Source organism: Mesocricetus auratus, unplaced genomic scaffold (genome assembly GCF_017639785.1).
Source record: "Mesocricetus auratus isolate SY011 unplaced genomic scaffold, BCM_Maur_2.0 Super-Scaffold_100691, whole genome shotgun sequence".
NCBI lineage: Eukaryota > Metazoa > Chordata > Mammalia > Rodentia > Cricetidae > Mesocricetus > Mesocricetus auratus.
In genome coordinates this window covers 3,172,522-3,188,836 of record NW_024429267.1, presented here as the reverse complement: position 1 = coordinate 3,188,836, position 16,315 = coordinate 3,172,522, and the positions used below count along the sequence as shown (strand labels likewise).

The 16,315-nt window shown below is 55.1% G+C and overlaps 1 protein-coding gene and 1 long non-coding RNA gene across 4 annotated transcripts in view; one reads left to right on the top strand and one right to left on the bottom strand.

Annotated features, from left to right (window-relative positions):
• The first annotated feature begins 2,057 nt into the window (after nucleotides 1-2,057).
• On the top strand, nucleotides 2,058-12,666 carry Skor1 (SKI family transcriptional corepressor 1). 2 transcript variants are annotated; one of them, XM_040740042.1, is made up of 9 exons: nucleotides 2,058-2,115; nucleotides 4,386-6,588; nucleotides 7,579-7,672; nucleotides 8,618-8,728; nucleotides 9,164-9,235; nucleotides 10,414-10,488; nucleotides 10,714-10,788; nucleotides 11,287-11,352; nucleotides 11,892-12,666. In XM_040740042.1, the coding sequence occupies exons 2-9, from the start codon at nucleotides 4,396-4,398 to the stop codon at nucleotides 11,984-11,986; spliced, it is 2,781 nt and encodes a 926-aa protein (XP_040595976.1). In that variant the 5' UTR covers nucleotides 2,058-2,115; nucleotides 4,386-4,395; the 3' UTR covers nucleotides 11,987-12,666. The 2 variants fall into 2 exon arrangements, with proteins under 2 accessions (XP_040595976.1, XP_005075627.1); XM_005075570.4 differs by lacking the exon at nucleotides 2,058-2,115 and adding an exon at nucleotides 4,012-4,159.
• Nucleotides 12,427-16,315, bottom strand: part of LOC106021574 — a 29,359-nt gene continuing 25,470 nt past the window's right edge. The window contains exons 3-4 of one of the 2 annotated variants that reach the window (XR_005874836.1): nucleotides 15,107-15,334; nucleotides 12,427-14,007 (exon numbers count right to left, since the gene is read on the bottom strand). This is a non-coding gene — a long non-coding RNA (uncharacterized LOC106021574). Of the gene's footprint in view, nucleotides 15,335-16,315 lie in introns of both variants that reach the window. The other variant, XR_001196818.3, reaches the window with a different exon arrangement.

Here is a 16,315-nt window from a genome sequence, read left to right as displayed (position 1 = left end):
GAGCAGGGTGGGAGTGCTGAGGGTCACCTCTTGTACTGGGACAGAAAACAGGCCGTTTGCCTCCGAAAGAAGGCAGAAAGGTTGAGAGCGGAGTTGGAGTGGGACAGAGGTAGCACCTGGGAGAGATGCCAGAAGGGGGGAGCCGAAAAAGAGGGCCTGAGCAGGCTCCGGGCTGAAGAAAGTGAGAGGCGGGGAGAAAGCCAGAGAGAGATAAAAAGCTGATGGAGGGGAAAGCGAGACCTCCATCTAGAAGAAACGGAGCCTTCAAACTTGTTTGAGAGGCTTCAGAGAACAGGCTGGGCACCTGACCCAGGCCTGACACCTCCCTTCTCCGAGGGCAAGGCCTGAGCCATCTAATTGTGCTCCAGGGTCCTTTCGTGGGGTCTCCTGGAGTCAGAGAGAAAACAGGAAAGAGCAAGTGAGAAGCGGAAGAGAACGGGAATGAACCCACGGGAGCTAAAACACAGGAGAAAAGAGGACCCATAACCCAGAGCCAGAAGGAAAACAAGAGGGCGGGGGGGGGGGGAGGTGAGGGCGACCCCGAGCCGCTACCCGCGGAAGATTTATGGAGCAGCTCAGGTTCCAAGGACAGGCTGCACTCGCCGCTGCTGCCACTGCCAGTAGCCGCTGTGGCCGCTGCGCCCCCTGCCCCGGCGGCCCGCCGCGCCCCGGGCCATCCTTGCCATTATTAACTTCTGTTTGATTAGGGTAATTGTTCAAAGTTGGGTTGGACAGTATGATTAATTACAGTTTAATTAACGTGTCCATTAAGGACACTTAATGCCACGGGGGCAGGAAGAGGAGGTGAAAATGGCCGAGGGGGCCCCCAAAACAGGCGAAGGATGTGTTACTAGTAACTCATGGATTAAGATGAAAAGAGACCCGATGTAAGGAAATAAATGTGTGTGTGTGAGAGACAGAGACAGAGAGAGAGAGAGAGAGAGAGAGAGAGAGAGAGAGAGAGAGAGAGAGAGAGAGAGAGAGAGAGAGAGAGAGAGAGAGAGAGAGAGCAGCGCTTTGGGGTATAGAGAGAGTTCCAAGGGGTGGTTTCCCGCGTGTCCAGAAAACGGACTTCTCACCACTAGGAAACAGCAACCATGACCCTGTAGTTGACCTCACGCCTCCCCCAGTTATGACTGAGCTCTTGCTTTAGGCCTGTTAGAGATGATGGGCGATACTGGAGTTGGGGCACAAACCCAGTTATTCAGGCCCCTGCCCAGTGAAGAAAGAAGGAAGGTGACTTTCCGTACAGTGCATTCCAGCCTGCTCCCACAGTCCGGAGCAGTGGGGGAGCTGCACTGACCCCTTCCCGGCTGCACTCCCCAGTGCTCAGTGCCCTAGCCGATTCTTGATCGCCACTCCCGGTCTCCAGGGCCACTCACAAAGGCACAGTCCCTGCATCAGGAGAGTGATGTGACCCTCCCCACTCCCTTTTCTTTTAAGTCAACCCCAACTCCTTCACTCTGCCCGGGCCTGCCCGGCTTGCGATACTTTGCCGGCAAGGGCGATCTTCGGACCCTCAGCACTTGGTTCTGGGGGAGGGGAGCGAACTTTCGGGTTCCCCGGCCCTTCCTCCCTCTCGACCTTTCTAGCTTGTACCGGGCCGCAGGTGCGAGCTGCGGGCCGCAGGTGGGCGCCGCTTACCTGGGGCGCACAGGCCCTGGGGCTGAGGAGAGGCGGCGGGCGCGGCGCGTGGCCCGCGGGCTGGCTCACCCGGGGAGGGCGCGAGTAACTGCGAGGGGTGGTGGGTGTGGCGGCCCGGCTCGCAGCTGTCAGGCGCTCCAGCCGTGCGCTGGCCTCGCCACTCCCGCCAGTGACTGCGACCGTACCCGCCGCCGCGCCATGAGCTCAAGGCTTCGGCCTCTTCTTCGGGCCAGTCCCCGGCCTCGGGGGCATCCGTTCCAGGCACCCGGCTCCGCTCCGGGGACCCTGGCGCCCCACGCCTGTTGAGAGCGGGAGGGGCCGCTGGTGGCAGCGCGGGGAGCGGGGTTGCGCGGCTGTGCGCGCGCGCGGGGAGGGGCCGCGCCGTCACCCGGAGAGCCCGGCGGATCCCCGACTCCCGCCCGCTGCTCCGCCCGCCGCGCACCTCCGCTCGCCGGCTCCAGCAGCCGCACGGTGAGTACCCACGATCGCGAGCCCGCAACCCCCGCGCCAGCCGCCCCAGCGCTTCTTTCGTTGACTTCTCATTTAGACTCTGTGGCTGTTGTTTTCTATTCCACTAAATGACTCCACAGCCTCACTGTCACCGCTGCCCGCCTCCCGCCTCCTTACCCTCGCCAGGCTCTCTCTACAAGCACCGGGAGCCGGCCAGGGGTTCCCCCAAGCTGCCCGGACCGCTGTTTCTTGTGACTAAGTGCGGCCCTTAGCGGGTTCTTTCTCCTTTGGCCCTCGAAATACTGTTTCGTTCCTAGGGCTCCCCACTTCTCCGGGTTCCAAGGCCGGAAGCCCTCTGGGAAAACCCCTTGGGGACTCAGGACCCCAGCTTCAGGTGGACGCTCCTGGTTTAGGGTGTCCTCTTCACTGTATGCGGGCGGGTACATTTGCCCAGAAAACCAAGAAGCCATCGTCATTTCCCAGAGCTGCATGCCCCCCAGCCACCTCCAGCAGCCTGTCTGAGAATCGTTCCTGGGATGCCTGACTTGCCTTGTTGACCCCTCAGCCAAGGAGTTAGAACAGTGGTTTGTTTGCTCCCTAAATGTTACAGGGACTTCAGTGTAAAGGGAAGATCAACTTGCTTCAGTTTGACTGCAAGAGGTGAAACAGATAATAAATAAATTGATTGATACTTGAACAAGATACAAGATAGATGGGCAGAAGAGGGTGAGCTGGCAGCGACAGACAGCTCAGGGACAGACAAGATCGACAAATAAGGAGAAGCTAAGCAAATACAGAGGGAGGGAGAGAGACCAACAGATTAAAGATTTCGGGTTCTTTGATGAAGGCTTTGGAATTCGAAGCCCCATTAGGTTGAAGTTGCACCCCCCCCCATGGATTTGCCTTGGCAGCCAAGTTCGGGGAGGGAGATCTGGGCATTGGAACTGGCTGCAAGAGTGCCTGCAGCCGTGCAGTGCTTTGGGTTGGAACTCTGAGTGACTAGGCGACCTAGAAGGCCCTAAATATCAATTCCTGGGTCCTCCACCAAGCTAGTCTGTGGACACAGCTTCCTCTCTGCCTCCTCCGGAGATCAAAGTGGTGGACCACCAGCAACTTTTTATGCCTGGAGTTTTACAGTGGCTTCCAAGAGTGGCCAAGATTCTTTCTAGCACATCTGAGCTGGGATATCAGGGCATGAAGAATAATACTCCAAGAGGAGACACCGTCACAAAAACGAGCATTACAGAGTCTGGGGAGCCTGTGTTTGACCTGAGGAAATTAGGCATATGTGAAGGAGGAAGGCTCAGGGAAGACTGTTTTCAAAGGCTAAGAAATGACTCTGGAGAAACCTCTATGACAACCTCTCTGTCCCAAGCGCTGACCCAGATGGGAGTCAGCTTTAGTATGAAATGCAGCTAAAAATGCAGAAAATGTGGTTAAAACTGTGATCTTGGCCCAACTGATGGCTGGGAAGAAAGCGTTTTGGTAAATCCAGCTGGACACTTTCTGCTCAAGGGACACGGGGCCCAAGGAGTCAGAAGAGAAGTCCAGATTCGTGCAAGTCGGTACTGTTGTCTCTGGAAGTCGGTCATCTTGAAGCTAGGTGCAGTGGGGCCACCTGAGGTCGTGTGCAGGTGACAAGCTTTGGAAAGGATAGGGTTCAGCACCGCGAACAGCGGTGGCCTCTTCCTCTTAGGCTCTTCTTGCTCTTCTTCAACCTCTGCCCCTCCTCCTTCTCTCTGCCCCCACCAAACTACATCCCATAGTTTGGTGACGGGCAGTGACTGCCCCTCCCTCGCCTCCACCTCTCCCCTCACTGCCCCCTCCCGCACACGTGCATGCGCGACTGAGCAGAGGGGGCCTCTGGTCCCCAAAGTCCGGGCTTCAGGACCCTGTCGGACAGGGAAGGCTGCGAGGTGGCTGAACCTGTGTGCCGGCCGGAAAGCCTGGATTTGGCTATGGCATTGCTGTGTGGCCTTGGGCAAGTCACTCTCCATCTCTGGGTCTCACTTCCTTCCCAATCTGAAAACAAGATTGGATTCCTGGCAGCCCGGGCTTTCCTGCGGTTTCGATTTTCCCTTTTCCTCTCTTAGCCCCCGGGTGCTTTTGTTTCTACTCAGACACGGATCTGAATAACAAAAGGGGCCAGTCCAGGGTACGAATGAGCTGGGACTCCCCACTACCAAGTAACCCCCTCGCACCCTACGCGTTGCGCCCCTCTGGGCGGGCCTGAACCGAGGTAGCGGGCGCTAAAAATGGCTCATCTGCTCTCTGCTCTCTCTATTTCGCAGGAGCGGCGGCATGGAGGCTCTCACCACTCAGCTGGGGCCGGGGCGCGAGGGCAGCTCCTCTCCCAACTCCAAGCAAGAATTGCAGCCCTATTCGGGATCCAGCGCTCTTAAACCCAACCAGGTGGGCGAGACGTCGCTGTACGGGGTGCCTATCGTGTCGCTGGTCATTGATGGGCAGGAGCGCCTGTGCCTAGCCCAGATCTCCAACACCCTGCTAAAAAACTACAGCTACAATGAGATCCACAACCGCCGTGTGGCCCTGGGCATCACGTGTGTGCAGTGCACGCCGGTGCAGCTGGAGATCCTGCGTCGGGCCGGGGCAATGCCCATCTCCTCTCGCCGTTGCGGCATGATCACGAAACGAGAGGCGGAACGCCTGTGTAAATCATTCCTGGGTGAGCACAAGCCACCCAAACTGCCCGAGAACTTCGCCTTTGACGTGGTGCACGAGTGCGCATGGGGTTCTCGGGGCAGCTTCATTCCTGCCCGTTACAACAGCTCCCGTGCCAAGTGCATCAAGTGCGGTTACTGCAGCATGTATTTCTCACCCAACAAGTTCATCTTCCATTCGCACCGCACACCCGACGCCAAGTACACTCAGCCCGACGCCGCCAACTTCAACTCGTGGCGTCGGCACCTCAAACTCAGTGACAAGTCGGCCACCGACGAACTGAGCCACGCTTGGGAGGATGTCAAGGCTATGTTTAATGGCGGGACGCGCAAGCGGACCTTCTCGCTGCAAGGAGGCGGCGGAGGCGGCGCTAATAGCGGGTCTGGTGTTGCAGGGAAGGGCAGCGCTGGTGGAGGTGGAGGTGGCGGTCCAGGGTGCGGCGCAGAGATGGCCCCAGGCCCACCGCCTCACAAAAGTCTGCGCTGCAGTGAAGACGAGGTGACTGGGCCTCCCGGGCCACCTCCACCGCATCCACAGCGTGCATTGGGCCTGGCGGCAGCAGCTAACGGCCCTGCAGGACCTGGAGGGCCTGGGGGCAGCGCGGGAGTTCGCAGCTACCCGGTGATTCCAGTGCCCAGCAAAGGTTTTGGCCTCTTGCAGAAGCTGCCCCCACCTCTTTTCCCACACCCGTACGGTTTCCCCACAGCCTTCGGCCTATGTCCCAAAAAGGACGACCCAGTGTTGGTCACCGGAGAACCAAAAGGCGGCCCTGGCACCGGGAGTGGTGGAGGTGCCGGCACTGCCGCGAGTGCCGGTGGCCCGGGGACTGGCCACTTGCCCCCGGGAGCAGGGCCGGGCCCTGGCAGCGGCACTATGTTTTGGGGACATCAACCTTCTGGCGCAGCCAAGGACGCAGCGGCGGTAGCTGCAGCAGCGGCCGCCGCCACTGTGTACCCGACGTTTCCCATGTTCTGGCCAGCTGCCGGGAGCCTCCCAGTACCGCCTTACCCTGCCGCACAGAGCCAAGCCAAAGCCGTAGCGGCCGCGGTAGCTGCTGCTGCGGCGGCGGCGGCGGCAGCTGCTGGCAGTGGCGGTCCGGAGTCTTTGGACGGTGCTGAGCCAGCCAAGGAGGGCAGCCTCGGTACGGAGGAGCGCTGCCCAAGTGCTCTATCCCGCGGGCCCCTGGATGAGGACGGCGCGGACGAAGCACTGCCTCCGACCCTGGCCCCCCTGCCACCTCCGCCACCACCACCTGCCCGCAAAAGCTCCTACGTGTCAGCCTTCCGACCCGTGGTCAAGGACGCAGAGAGCATCGCTAAGCTCTACGGCAGCGCGCGGGAGGCATATGGCTCCGGGCCTGCTCGTGGGCCAGTCCCGGGCACGGGGACCGGAGGAGGCTATGTGAGCCCGGACTTTCTGAGCGAGGGCAGCTCTAGCTACCATTCTGCCTCGCCCGACGTGGACACCGCGGACGAACCTGAGGTGGACGTAGAGTCCAACCGCTTCCCCGACGAGGAGGGCGCCCAGGACGACACCGAGCCCAGCGCACCCAGCACGGGAGGTGGCCCAGACGGCGACCAGTCCGCTGGGCCCCCATCAGTCACATCCTCAGGCGCAGACGGTCCCACAGACTCTCCTGAAGGCGATAGCCCTCGCCCTCGCCGCCGCCTTGGGCCACCGCCCGCTGGCAGATCCGCATTCGGGGACCTGGTGGCCGATGACGTGGTGAGGAGAACTGAGAGGAGTCCACCAAGCGGCGGCTATGAGCTACGAGAGTCTTGCGGGCCCCTGGGAGGCCCCGCGGCGGCCAAGGTGAGCCTGGCTTCCCACGGGTTGCGCCTGCTCCCTTACTCCAATCTGCCCGGGTGCACTGCAGCCGCGGCCGGGTGCAGGAACTGGGGTTTTGTTCTGCTCAGGCACTGGGGCAGCAGGTCCCGGTGGCTCTTCAAAGCCCCAGTTTAGGGTGCGATGTGGAAGGGGACTCACTGGGACCCCCGGGCTGAGGGATCCGGAAAATCCGGTGGGCAGGCCCGAGAAAGAGCGAGTGCGTTTTGGTTTTGTTGATGGAGTGGGTAAGAGACTTGCAGTGACTGCTAGGCACCCGGAAAGAGAAACAAAAGAGGTCCAAAGGAAGAAAGAGGAGGATAGAAAGGGACCCAAAATCAGAGAAAGGTGCCTTGGAGGCCAGGCCCAAAGTGTGCCTGCATGCATGAGGTTGACACCCAAGGAACACCAGAGAGTAGGGAGAGAACAGTCTCTTGTCAAGAAGTCTCTAGAATCCTCCACCATCCTAACCAACAGTTTTCTGAGTCTTTTCAAACTCAGGCCTAAGGAACTAACTGCACAGCTCTTGGCTGGAAAACCTAGACTTGCGGGGCTCTCTGATTGACAGGAACGTGGCTGAAGAGTGAGTTGTGACTAGGCCAGAAAGGGTTGGCTGTTTTGAAAGTAGATGCGCACACCTGTACATTTACATTGAGTTGTTAAAACAGGGATTATTGACTGTGTGAGAAAGGCATCCTTTACACAGAGAACGACCGGGGGGGGGGGGGAGTAACAGAAAATGAGGAGAGCGCTGAACGTGGGGGTGACTTTGAACAGTCGTGGTTTGAGAGACCAGCTTTGTGTTTCAAGCAATTTGCTCGTGTGTACCAAAGATTATCCCAAATCAACAAAGGTGTGTCATCCCCGCTCTGGGTGCCCAGGCCTACAGAGCCCACTGACCTCCCAACCCTCTGGCCTTCCTGTTGGCTGCGGGGCATGGGTGTCCCCCTAATCACCTGTCGTTTTCGGCCGCCACAGGTGTATGCGCCTGAGAGGGACGAACACATGAAGAGTGCAGCTGCGGCGGCGCTGGGGCCCGCGGCCTCGTACCTCTGCACCCCGGAGGCCCACGGTAATGCCTCCCAGGCAGAGTCCTAGCAGTACAGGGAGTGCAGCCAGAACCCAGGGCCAAATCGAGGAAGGGAGGGGGCGAGCAGACGGGGCGGGGGGCTGAAAGAAAAAGAGAAAAAGTGGGAGAAAGAAAAACAATAGAAGAAAGAGGAAACTGAACTCCCGTGCTCCGTGAACAATCAGGACCCATCCTCCGCACTTCCACACGCGCACACACTCCAGCACACCTAATCGGAGATTTAAACCTTTCGAAAACCTACACCTCGCAGGCATCTCCTTCAGGTCCTTTCATTTATCCAGAAACACGCTCAGCCTTAGACCTCGTGGTTGGCGAGGCCTGATCTGGGCGCGGGATGAGAGCTTTGGCTGTGCGCTTGGGTACCCCAGAAGCTTGGCGTAGCTGCGGGTCCCAATCAAGGAGCAGCCCTGCATTTGTATTTAGGACCAGGTTGTTAGCAGAGGAAGAGCGGGGCGGGCGGGGGGGTGTCAGGGGTGCGGGTGGGCAACAGAAATCCAAGCAGACCTATGCAGCCGGGTGCGGGACAATATCCCCCTAAACCACCAACACCAGGAAGGTCACCCTTGAATTGCGATCTCCGCTGGAGTCGCGCGGACAAACCCGGCAGCCACGCGCGCTCTCCCAGTGCCCCAGTATCTGTGCGCGCAATGTAGGTCGCTTGTCCCTGGTGGGCTCAGCTGCTTGTCTTGATCTTTTCCTGGGGGCCAGAGGCTAGGGCGGGGGCGTGAAGCTGGGATGGAGCAGATCCTGTGTATGGGGAGGGGGTGCGGGGCACAAAGCCTCAGGGCGCGCGCCTGGGCGCACAGCCGGGAACCAGAGGCGGCCACGACGTTTTTAATTAGGGCTTGGGCGCCCCAACCGAGGCCGCTCTGTAGTATCCGGGTCACGGTTTCTTTGCCTCTCCTTGAAACTCAGCCTGCCTTTTAGAGCCAGATAAGGAAGACAATCACTCGACGACAGCCGACGACGCGGACACTAGGAAATCCTTATCAGACCAAAGGAGTGTCTCCCAGCCAAGCCCTGCAAATACAGAGCGAGGTGAGCCCCAACAGTCCTCGATCTCGCTTGCACCGGTGATCTTGAGCTGAGATCCAACTTATCAGGGTCACTACAGGCTTGGAGGAAGGTTTTAATCGTAAGGAAATGGTGCCATTGAACTGATAGTTAATGTTGTGGGGGAGGTGCAGGCCGGGTTTCAGGTCTTATTTCTTCCTAGTTGGATTTGAGGGTCTTCTGAGAAAGGGAGGGAGTCCCTGCCAAAAGGAAAGGGAAGGGGGACCTCCTCATTCGCCTAGAATAGATCAAAGGGTGATCTATTCTGCCAGGGTTCGTCTTCCTGAACCCACTTTCCTTCTCCCCAAGTTAGTGTTTTGGAAGGTGAGAACTCAGCAGGTGTGGCAGAGGTCCTTAATTTGGCAGAGTTCCCAGGCTCTCTCCAGGACAGAACCTCTCTTACCTGTCCTTGTATCCTAGGTGAAGATGGGCTCACTTTGGATGTCACAGGAACTCAACTGGTGGAGAAAGATATAGAAAACCTAGCCAGAGGTGAGGATAAATCTGTGAAATGGAGCTATGAGGTGCTTGAGATAGACGGGTCCCTTGAGAGGGACTGTAGTGGGTGTGTACCAAAGGTATAATGCGGGAGAGGGTATCAGTTTTCATTTCACCCAGTGCAAAAGACAACCCTCTGGATGCATGGAACAGAGGCCCATGTGAGACTAGGGTGAGTGGACCAAATCCCAGGAAGTTTATTGGAATTTGGGTTCTCACGACCTGCCTCGGAGGGCTCAGTGAAAAAGAATGGGCCTTGATTTTCAGAACTTGTAACTGGCGAAAAGTTTGCGTCTCTCTAACCCTATGAAAAACAGAACTTTTCCTGAAGAACAAGATGGCGGGCAGGTATTTGTTTCAGGACTGTGTCAAAGGCTACTTTGCCCTCTGGGATTAATGCAACAATGTTGGAGCTCTTTTGCAGAGCAGCTCACCCTCCTCCTGCTGCTGTCTAGTCCCACCTGGAGATGGCTTTAGGCACACTGGGACAGTGGTCTTGAACTCCACTCTGGTCCTCCATCTTATATTCCCTTGGGAGGACCTAGATACTAGTGGTCTCCTGTTGGGGGTAGCTTACCCTTCCTCTCCACCAGAACAGTCTTCTAGGGGAGTTGACCTGAGCCTTGCCCACACAGGCCAGTGGGAGATCTTAGGAATTGGGCCTGGGATGGGGGGGGCAGTGGTCCTCCAGTCTTCCTAGTTGCAGATTTTACAGGATATGCCACAACTTCAAAGCCACCCCTTGAAATCGTAAACAAACTTTCTGTGTATGTCTTTTTCTCTAGGAAGGCTGTCCATGGATTTGATCAGATTCTCCCTGATTTGTTTTTAGAGGGGAGGCTAGATGTCTCATTTGAAATGGGGAATAGTGTTTTGTGGGTCATCTTCTGAATTGGGGAGTTAGGAGCAACTTAAAGCAGATGTCAGGCTCCAATTACTTCCTGGAGCCACGGTCCAGAAATGCAAAACTAGTTTCTACCCTCTTGAATTTGAATATCCTGGGACTATTCCCTAGGGCCCCAGCTTCCATCAAAGTCTTGGAGTTCAAATGAGAAATAAAAGCCAAAATGCTGAAGGCTTCTGCTCAGGTGTCAGGACTGTTGGTCAGCACAGAACCTTGGCCTGAATCCTCTGGATTTCCTCATTCTCCCTTTACCTGTCTCCCTTCACAGAAGAATTGCAGAAATTGCTTCTAGAGCAAATGGAGCTTCGAAAGAAGCTGGAGCGGGAATTCCAGAGTCTCAAAGGTACATATTTTCTTCCCCACCCCACAACACCACTTCCCGAATCTGCTCCCAGAACTGGGTGCAGACTGCAGCAGCCACTTGCCCCAGGGGGGAGAAGAACTCCTAGTTTCCAGCTAGGTGAAGGACTGGATGGGGGTGGGAGTAGGGGTGAGGATGGGAGGGAGCGGGAGTAGAGCTGGGAGAGGAGGCTGTGCTTAACAGCTCTCACTTAATCAATTTGCACAGATAATTTTCAGGATCAAATGAAGAGGGAATTGGCTTATCGGGAAGAAATGGTGCAACAGCTGCAAATTGTCAGAGGTAAGACGGGAGTCAGGTGAGCGCATGCACCACCGTAACTGCCTCTCGTCTGGCAGGAGCCGCAATGTTGGCTCAGTCATTTGGATTTAAATTGAAGGTAATTTAACAATTATTTTTTTTATTTAATATCCTTTGTATAGTCTGATTAGCCTCAGAATGGCAAGCGAGCCCAGCAAACGGCTTGCAGGCATCATTACATGGAGTGATTGAACTTCTTAGCGCGGCAATTTCCATGGTTTCTAAATTAAAAATCGAGGCGTAAAATTACCTGGGAAGTAATGCCTAAGTTTGCTTTAATTTTGGTTAGATCCGTCTGCCTTTAAGCGCCATCGCAGGCCATTTCCTTCCCACCCCCAGCCTGCAGTTTGAGGTGTTAGAGTCCTCTTCTCAGTTTCCGGAGTTAGTTCTGCCCGGGAGAGGCTGTGGCCCTGGTCGTGACCCGCACAGTCTGGTTGGAGAATGGTCTGTGTTTCCTCATAGCTCTTTCATGTCTTCCAGATACCCTATGTAACGAACTGGATCAGGAGAGGAAGGCGCGCTATGCCATCCAGCAGAAATTAAAAGGTGTGAACCCAGAAACAAAGATGAATGGGGGGCGGGGTGTGGAAATGGTTGTTGGATGGATGGATGGATGGATGGATGGATGGATGGATGGATGGATGGATGGGTGGGTGGGTGGGTGGATCGATGGATGGATGGATGGATGGGGTTGTAAGAAAGGAGGCCCAGACCCACATGATCAGAAGGAAACTGGGAACTCAATGAAATGAGGGAAACTTTCCATAACTGTGAGGTAGGAAGAAAGAGCCCCTTGAGCTCTGAGCATCCGAAAATTTGCTTTCTAGTCTAACCCTGATTTTAGACAATTAGACCTCTTTGTGCCTCAGTTTCCTCTTCTGTAAAATGGGGCTAATTGACCTGAGAAATGGTTCTAGTTGGCCAGGGTGTCACTCTTGCCCTCCTACTTCTCTTTGGCTCCACTGAGAATTTCTGACCTTAAGACTAAATAGGGCCTGCGATGGGGGGCGGGGGCTGGTGGGGCTGGTAGTGGGCCAGTGAGGCAGGCTAGGTTGCCAACGTGGTTGGTGTGACTCTCTCTCCAGAAGCTCACGACGCCCTCCACCACTTCTCCTGCAAGATGCTGACACCCCGGCACTGCACCGGCAACTGCTCCTTCAAGCCCCCGCTGTTGCCCTAGCGCCGGCTTGGCCGCTCCCACGCGCCCTCAAGCCATGCTGCTCCTTTCTGTAAATACCCGCTGCCGTGGCGGCCCAGAGCGAGGAACAAGCCATTAGGACCCGACCGTTGTAAATACAGCCGCCTGCCCGCTGGTCCCCATCCGGGCCCGGCTCGGTTTCCCACTGTAAATATTGCCTCGCCCCTCCTTTGAACTCCAGGGCATCAGACCTCAAGGGGTAAACTGGACCCACCAGGGAAAGAAACGGGAGAGGGGAGAGCGCTTTCACACACACCCCACTCCAGCCTGAGTAGGTCCTGGGACCCGGATTGTGAATACAATGTAGCATCTTCGCTGGCTGCAGCCACGCGCTCCCCGTCCCATCCATCCACTCTGAAACTCTCGTTCCTAAAACAACGTGGCTATGTGCAATGGATATAAACGGACTGTGAGTCTCTTGGTTCAGTATTAGGTTCACTTTATTTATGCTGTAAGTTATTTTACTTTCCCCGGACCCCCTTTCAGTCCTCATTTTGCATTCATTCCTCTTTGGATTTTGCTTTGTGTTTTTTGTTGTTGTGTAACATAACAGCACTTTAAAAGGGCGACAACTGACTCACGAGAAGGTGACCATCTTGAACCTATTTGGGGAGACCTGTATCCGTGACTTTTGTTTTTAATAAAAAGAAAAAAATCTGTCACTCTTTGGGGCTGAGGAGTTGCTAGTGTGCCCAGGTGTTGGGGGGGGGGGTAGGGGAGGCTCCTTAGGTACAAGTGCAGATGAACGGTCCGGGTTAGAGCTGCTGCTCCTGACCTCTCTACTGACCCACCTAGACACACCCGATTTCCCCCCACAGGCCTCTGGGGCAGGACCCTCCTCTGGGCATAAGCTAGAGAAGAAAACCACCTCCTGATCCCTTGGGCAGTCAGTGGTCCTTTATTTCCCAAGCTTTGCTGGTACAGCGGGAAAGTTAACTTTAGTCTCCTGTGTGTGAATTCACCTGCGTGGGTGGGGGGTTGAGGGAGTATTCAGCAAGGGATCCCAGGGTCAATTGCTTGCTGATGCGGGTGTAGACCTGACCCGGGAGCGCTGGCCGGGTGGGGGTAAGGTGTGAAGGACAGATAATAGGAAAAAAAAATGAGGAGACTTTGGAGAGTTTGAGGTCGCTGCAGAGACAGTTGCCCTGTCACGGGCCTGTTGCTATCCGGGAAGGAGGGAGCACTGTCCTCATTTTAATGACCTCTCCCTCCTAGTCTTTGCAACTAGAGGACCCCAATGAGGAAAATGAGTCCTGCCTGCTGGCCGCAAATGCAAAGATTGGGACCCTCCCTAGGCTGTGTGTGTGTGGCCCAGGAGTGTGAAGCCTCACTTAGTGGCTGCTAGCCTCAGTTTCTGCAAGGCACCTGCTGGTTGGGACACAAAAAATAAAGTATAGGGAACATGCCCCTCCCTCAAGCAGTGTGTAGGACAGAATGGAGAAAGCAGGTCCCCTTCGATTTTTCAGCCCAGAATGGATTTCATGCCGGCCTCTGGCTAGCAAAGGTCTTGCGTTGAGTCCTTTATTTTTTCCAGGGCCTCGTTTTCAAACCTCCATTAAATGGCATTCGTTTGTCTATGCCCTGAGGCTCCAGGAAGCCTCCAAGAAGGAAACCCATATGCAGGCCGCCACCAAGACTAGCACCCCAGGCTAGCTCCAAGCACTCTCTGGAGGACCTTAGAGGGCCCCGAAGTTCTCCGGAGTGTTTTGGGCCGTGAGCCTTAGCTACTCGCACCAGTGAGTTTCACTGGAGGCCTCTTGGGGTGCCTGCTAGTAGCTAGACACAGTCAGGCAGTGGGGAAAGAAGCAGATGCTGAGTCCCTCACTCGGCTGAGGCCAGTCCTGTGCTGGGGCTGCGAACGAACCTTCAAGCCTGGGATATGGCCAGTGCCACATCAGCAGAGGATGGTCTGGAAATAAGGGTGGGGAGGGTTCCGGGTAAACTGCGAGGCTCCACCTTGCTATCCCCTCTCTGGAACCCTCCGGGGGCCTGGAATAGTTCACCTACGGGAGAGATGAAGAGGGCATGCTTACCAACCCTTTCACGTCTGGGCTGCACCCATCTTGAAAGTGAGATCTATGTAGGAAGTGACTTCCGTTCCCAGGGCGCCCCAGGGACAGAACCCCAGAGCTCACGCAGGCTTGCAGGTAGCTTGGCGTTTCTCAGGGCCTATAGGCACAGTTGGAAAGCGCACAATCCTTTTCTGTAAAATGGGCAGGGCAGTTACCACCTAAGAAGGTCCGTGGTTACACACCAACAAAGGAGACTGGTGAATATTCCTTTCTCGCCTTTCCCTCCAAACTTCCTCAAAACTGAGAAAAGTATACAGGAACCTGAGTCTGCCCAAAAGGGGAGCCTCGGGTGGTACGGAGTCTCTGAGGATTGGAGGTGTAGGAGGATCCGGCCTAGAAAGTTCCGTTGCGTAAAAAATAAAAACAAATCACAAAAAAACAAAAACAGAAACCCTCTTGGGCTCCACATCAGTTGGAAATGGCTTGTTCCTCCCCCCCAAATGTTAATAACCAAACGATTGGTATGGATGTAATTATCAATAATTATACGAATTATTGCTGATTGCGGGGCTCGTAGCTACTTTAATTAGCTTACCAGATTCTAATTAAGTTAAATGAAACATTAATAGAGAAAATATGCTTTAAAAAACACCCAGGATTTTTAATGTCTATTTCTCGCCACAATGTTGCCACCTTGCGACGAACTCTAGGCATTACCAGTCAGCTCGCACGGCCCAGACTCGGTTACCTTCGCTCTAGCAGAAAAAGTGTTTTTGCAGAATTATGGGAGACTGGGCAGAGAATGTGTCACAGATTTTTCCCCCTGGTGTTTGGTTTGGCACCCTGTCCCTCGAGTTCTCCACAGGACTCTGGAGTTGGAATACAGGTAAACATGTAAACGTGCCCCTTCCACCTCCCCACCGCTCCGGCCAGAGGAATTCCATCCCTTCCAGGAGCCGTGTGGGGGAGATTATCCCTCTCCACCAGTACGGCAAGAGACTGAGTAGACAGATTATTTTCTGTCCTTGAGACACGAGTAAATTGCTTCCCACCTCCGCTTCCTGTGCCAATAGGCAAATGGGTTCCTCACCTCCTTGGTCATAGCTAACATCTGTGTTCTCAGGGCTCCGGGTTCCTGGGTCTAGCAGTGCACTCGCCTCCTCGTTATCCTTGGTTGAAGGAGTCGGCTCCCCAGGAGACTGCAAGTACCTCCACAGCTGAGGTCACACCTTGTTTGTCCTTGCCACCTCAACGGTACACCACAGGCACAGAAGAGCCCACGTGGACGTCCACGTGAAAGGATAGTTCATCTAGGTGCCTGAAATGTGTGAGGAAAGGAATCCCCAGGTGCTTCTGGACAACAGCCACTGAGAAGCAATTATGCTCATTTACATAAGGTTAATTAAACACAAGCTTGCTGCTCACAAAGAAGATTCTTCATCAATAGGATTAGTGTTGGGGTAGGGTGTCAAGTAATTTATTGTCAACCTAGGAAAGGAAAACCTTCCTTCTGTCCCAACTGTGTCTCAAAGACACTACCTCATCCACACATTCCCGGCTACCTCTCCATACACTGTAACCTTGGTCCTCTGCAGATGTGCAACTCCCACCAAGAGTCCAGATCACCAGCAGAAGCAAAACTGCACTGCTCACCCTCTCCATGCTTCCATTCATTCTAAACAGCCTCACCTGTCCCTCCCCCCCCCAGAGGCCACAGTGCTGTGCTAAGAGCACAGATTCTGTAACCGCTGTTTCCACTGCCTCCCTGTGCAGTATGGGACCTGTTGTTGGAACTCTGTGTTTCTGCTTCATCCATAGCATGACATCATACAACTAGTTTGTACACATAGTAAGTAAGCTAATGCATGTAAAGCCTGGAGGGCAGTCCTGGAAAACAGGAGCTGTTCTATCTGTGTGTGATACAATTAGAGCTGGTGTATCTGTGTGACACAATTAGAGCTGGTGTATCTGTGTGACACAATTAGAGCTGGTGTATCTATGTGTGTTACAATTAGAGCTGGTGTATCTGTGTGTGTTACAATTAGAGCTGGTGTATCTGTGTGTGATACAATTAGAGCTGGTGGATCTGTGTGTGGTACAATTAGAGCTGGTGTATCTGTGTGTGACAAGGCCACTCCAGTGCATTTTCCAGTCTGAGGCCCTCCACTTCTCCAGGGCTCAGGAAAGGAGACCTTCGGGACTTTCTGGAGACACTTGAAAGCAGCCCCTTGGAAAGATATCCTAAGGTACCAACATTGGTTGGCTACAGGTAGCCAGTGGGACAAAAGATTGAGTCAAG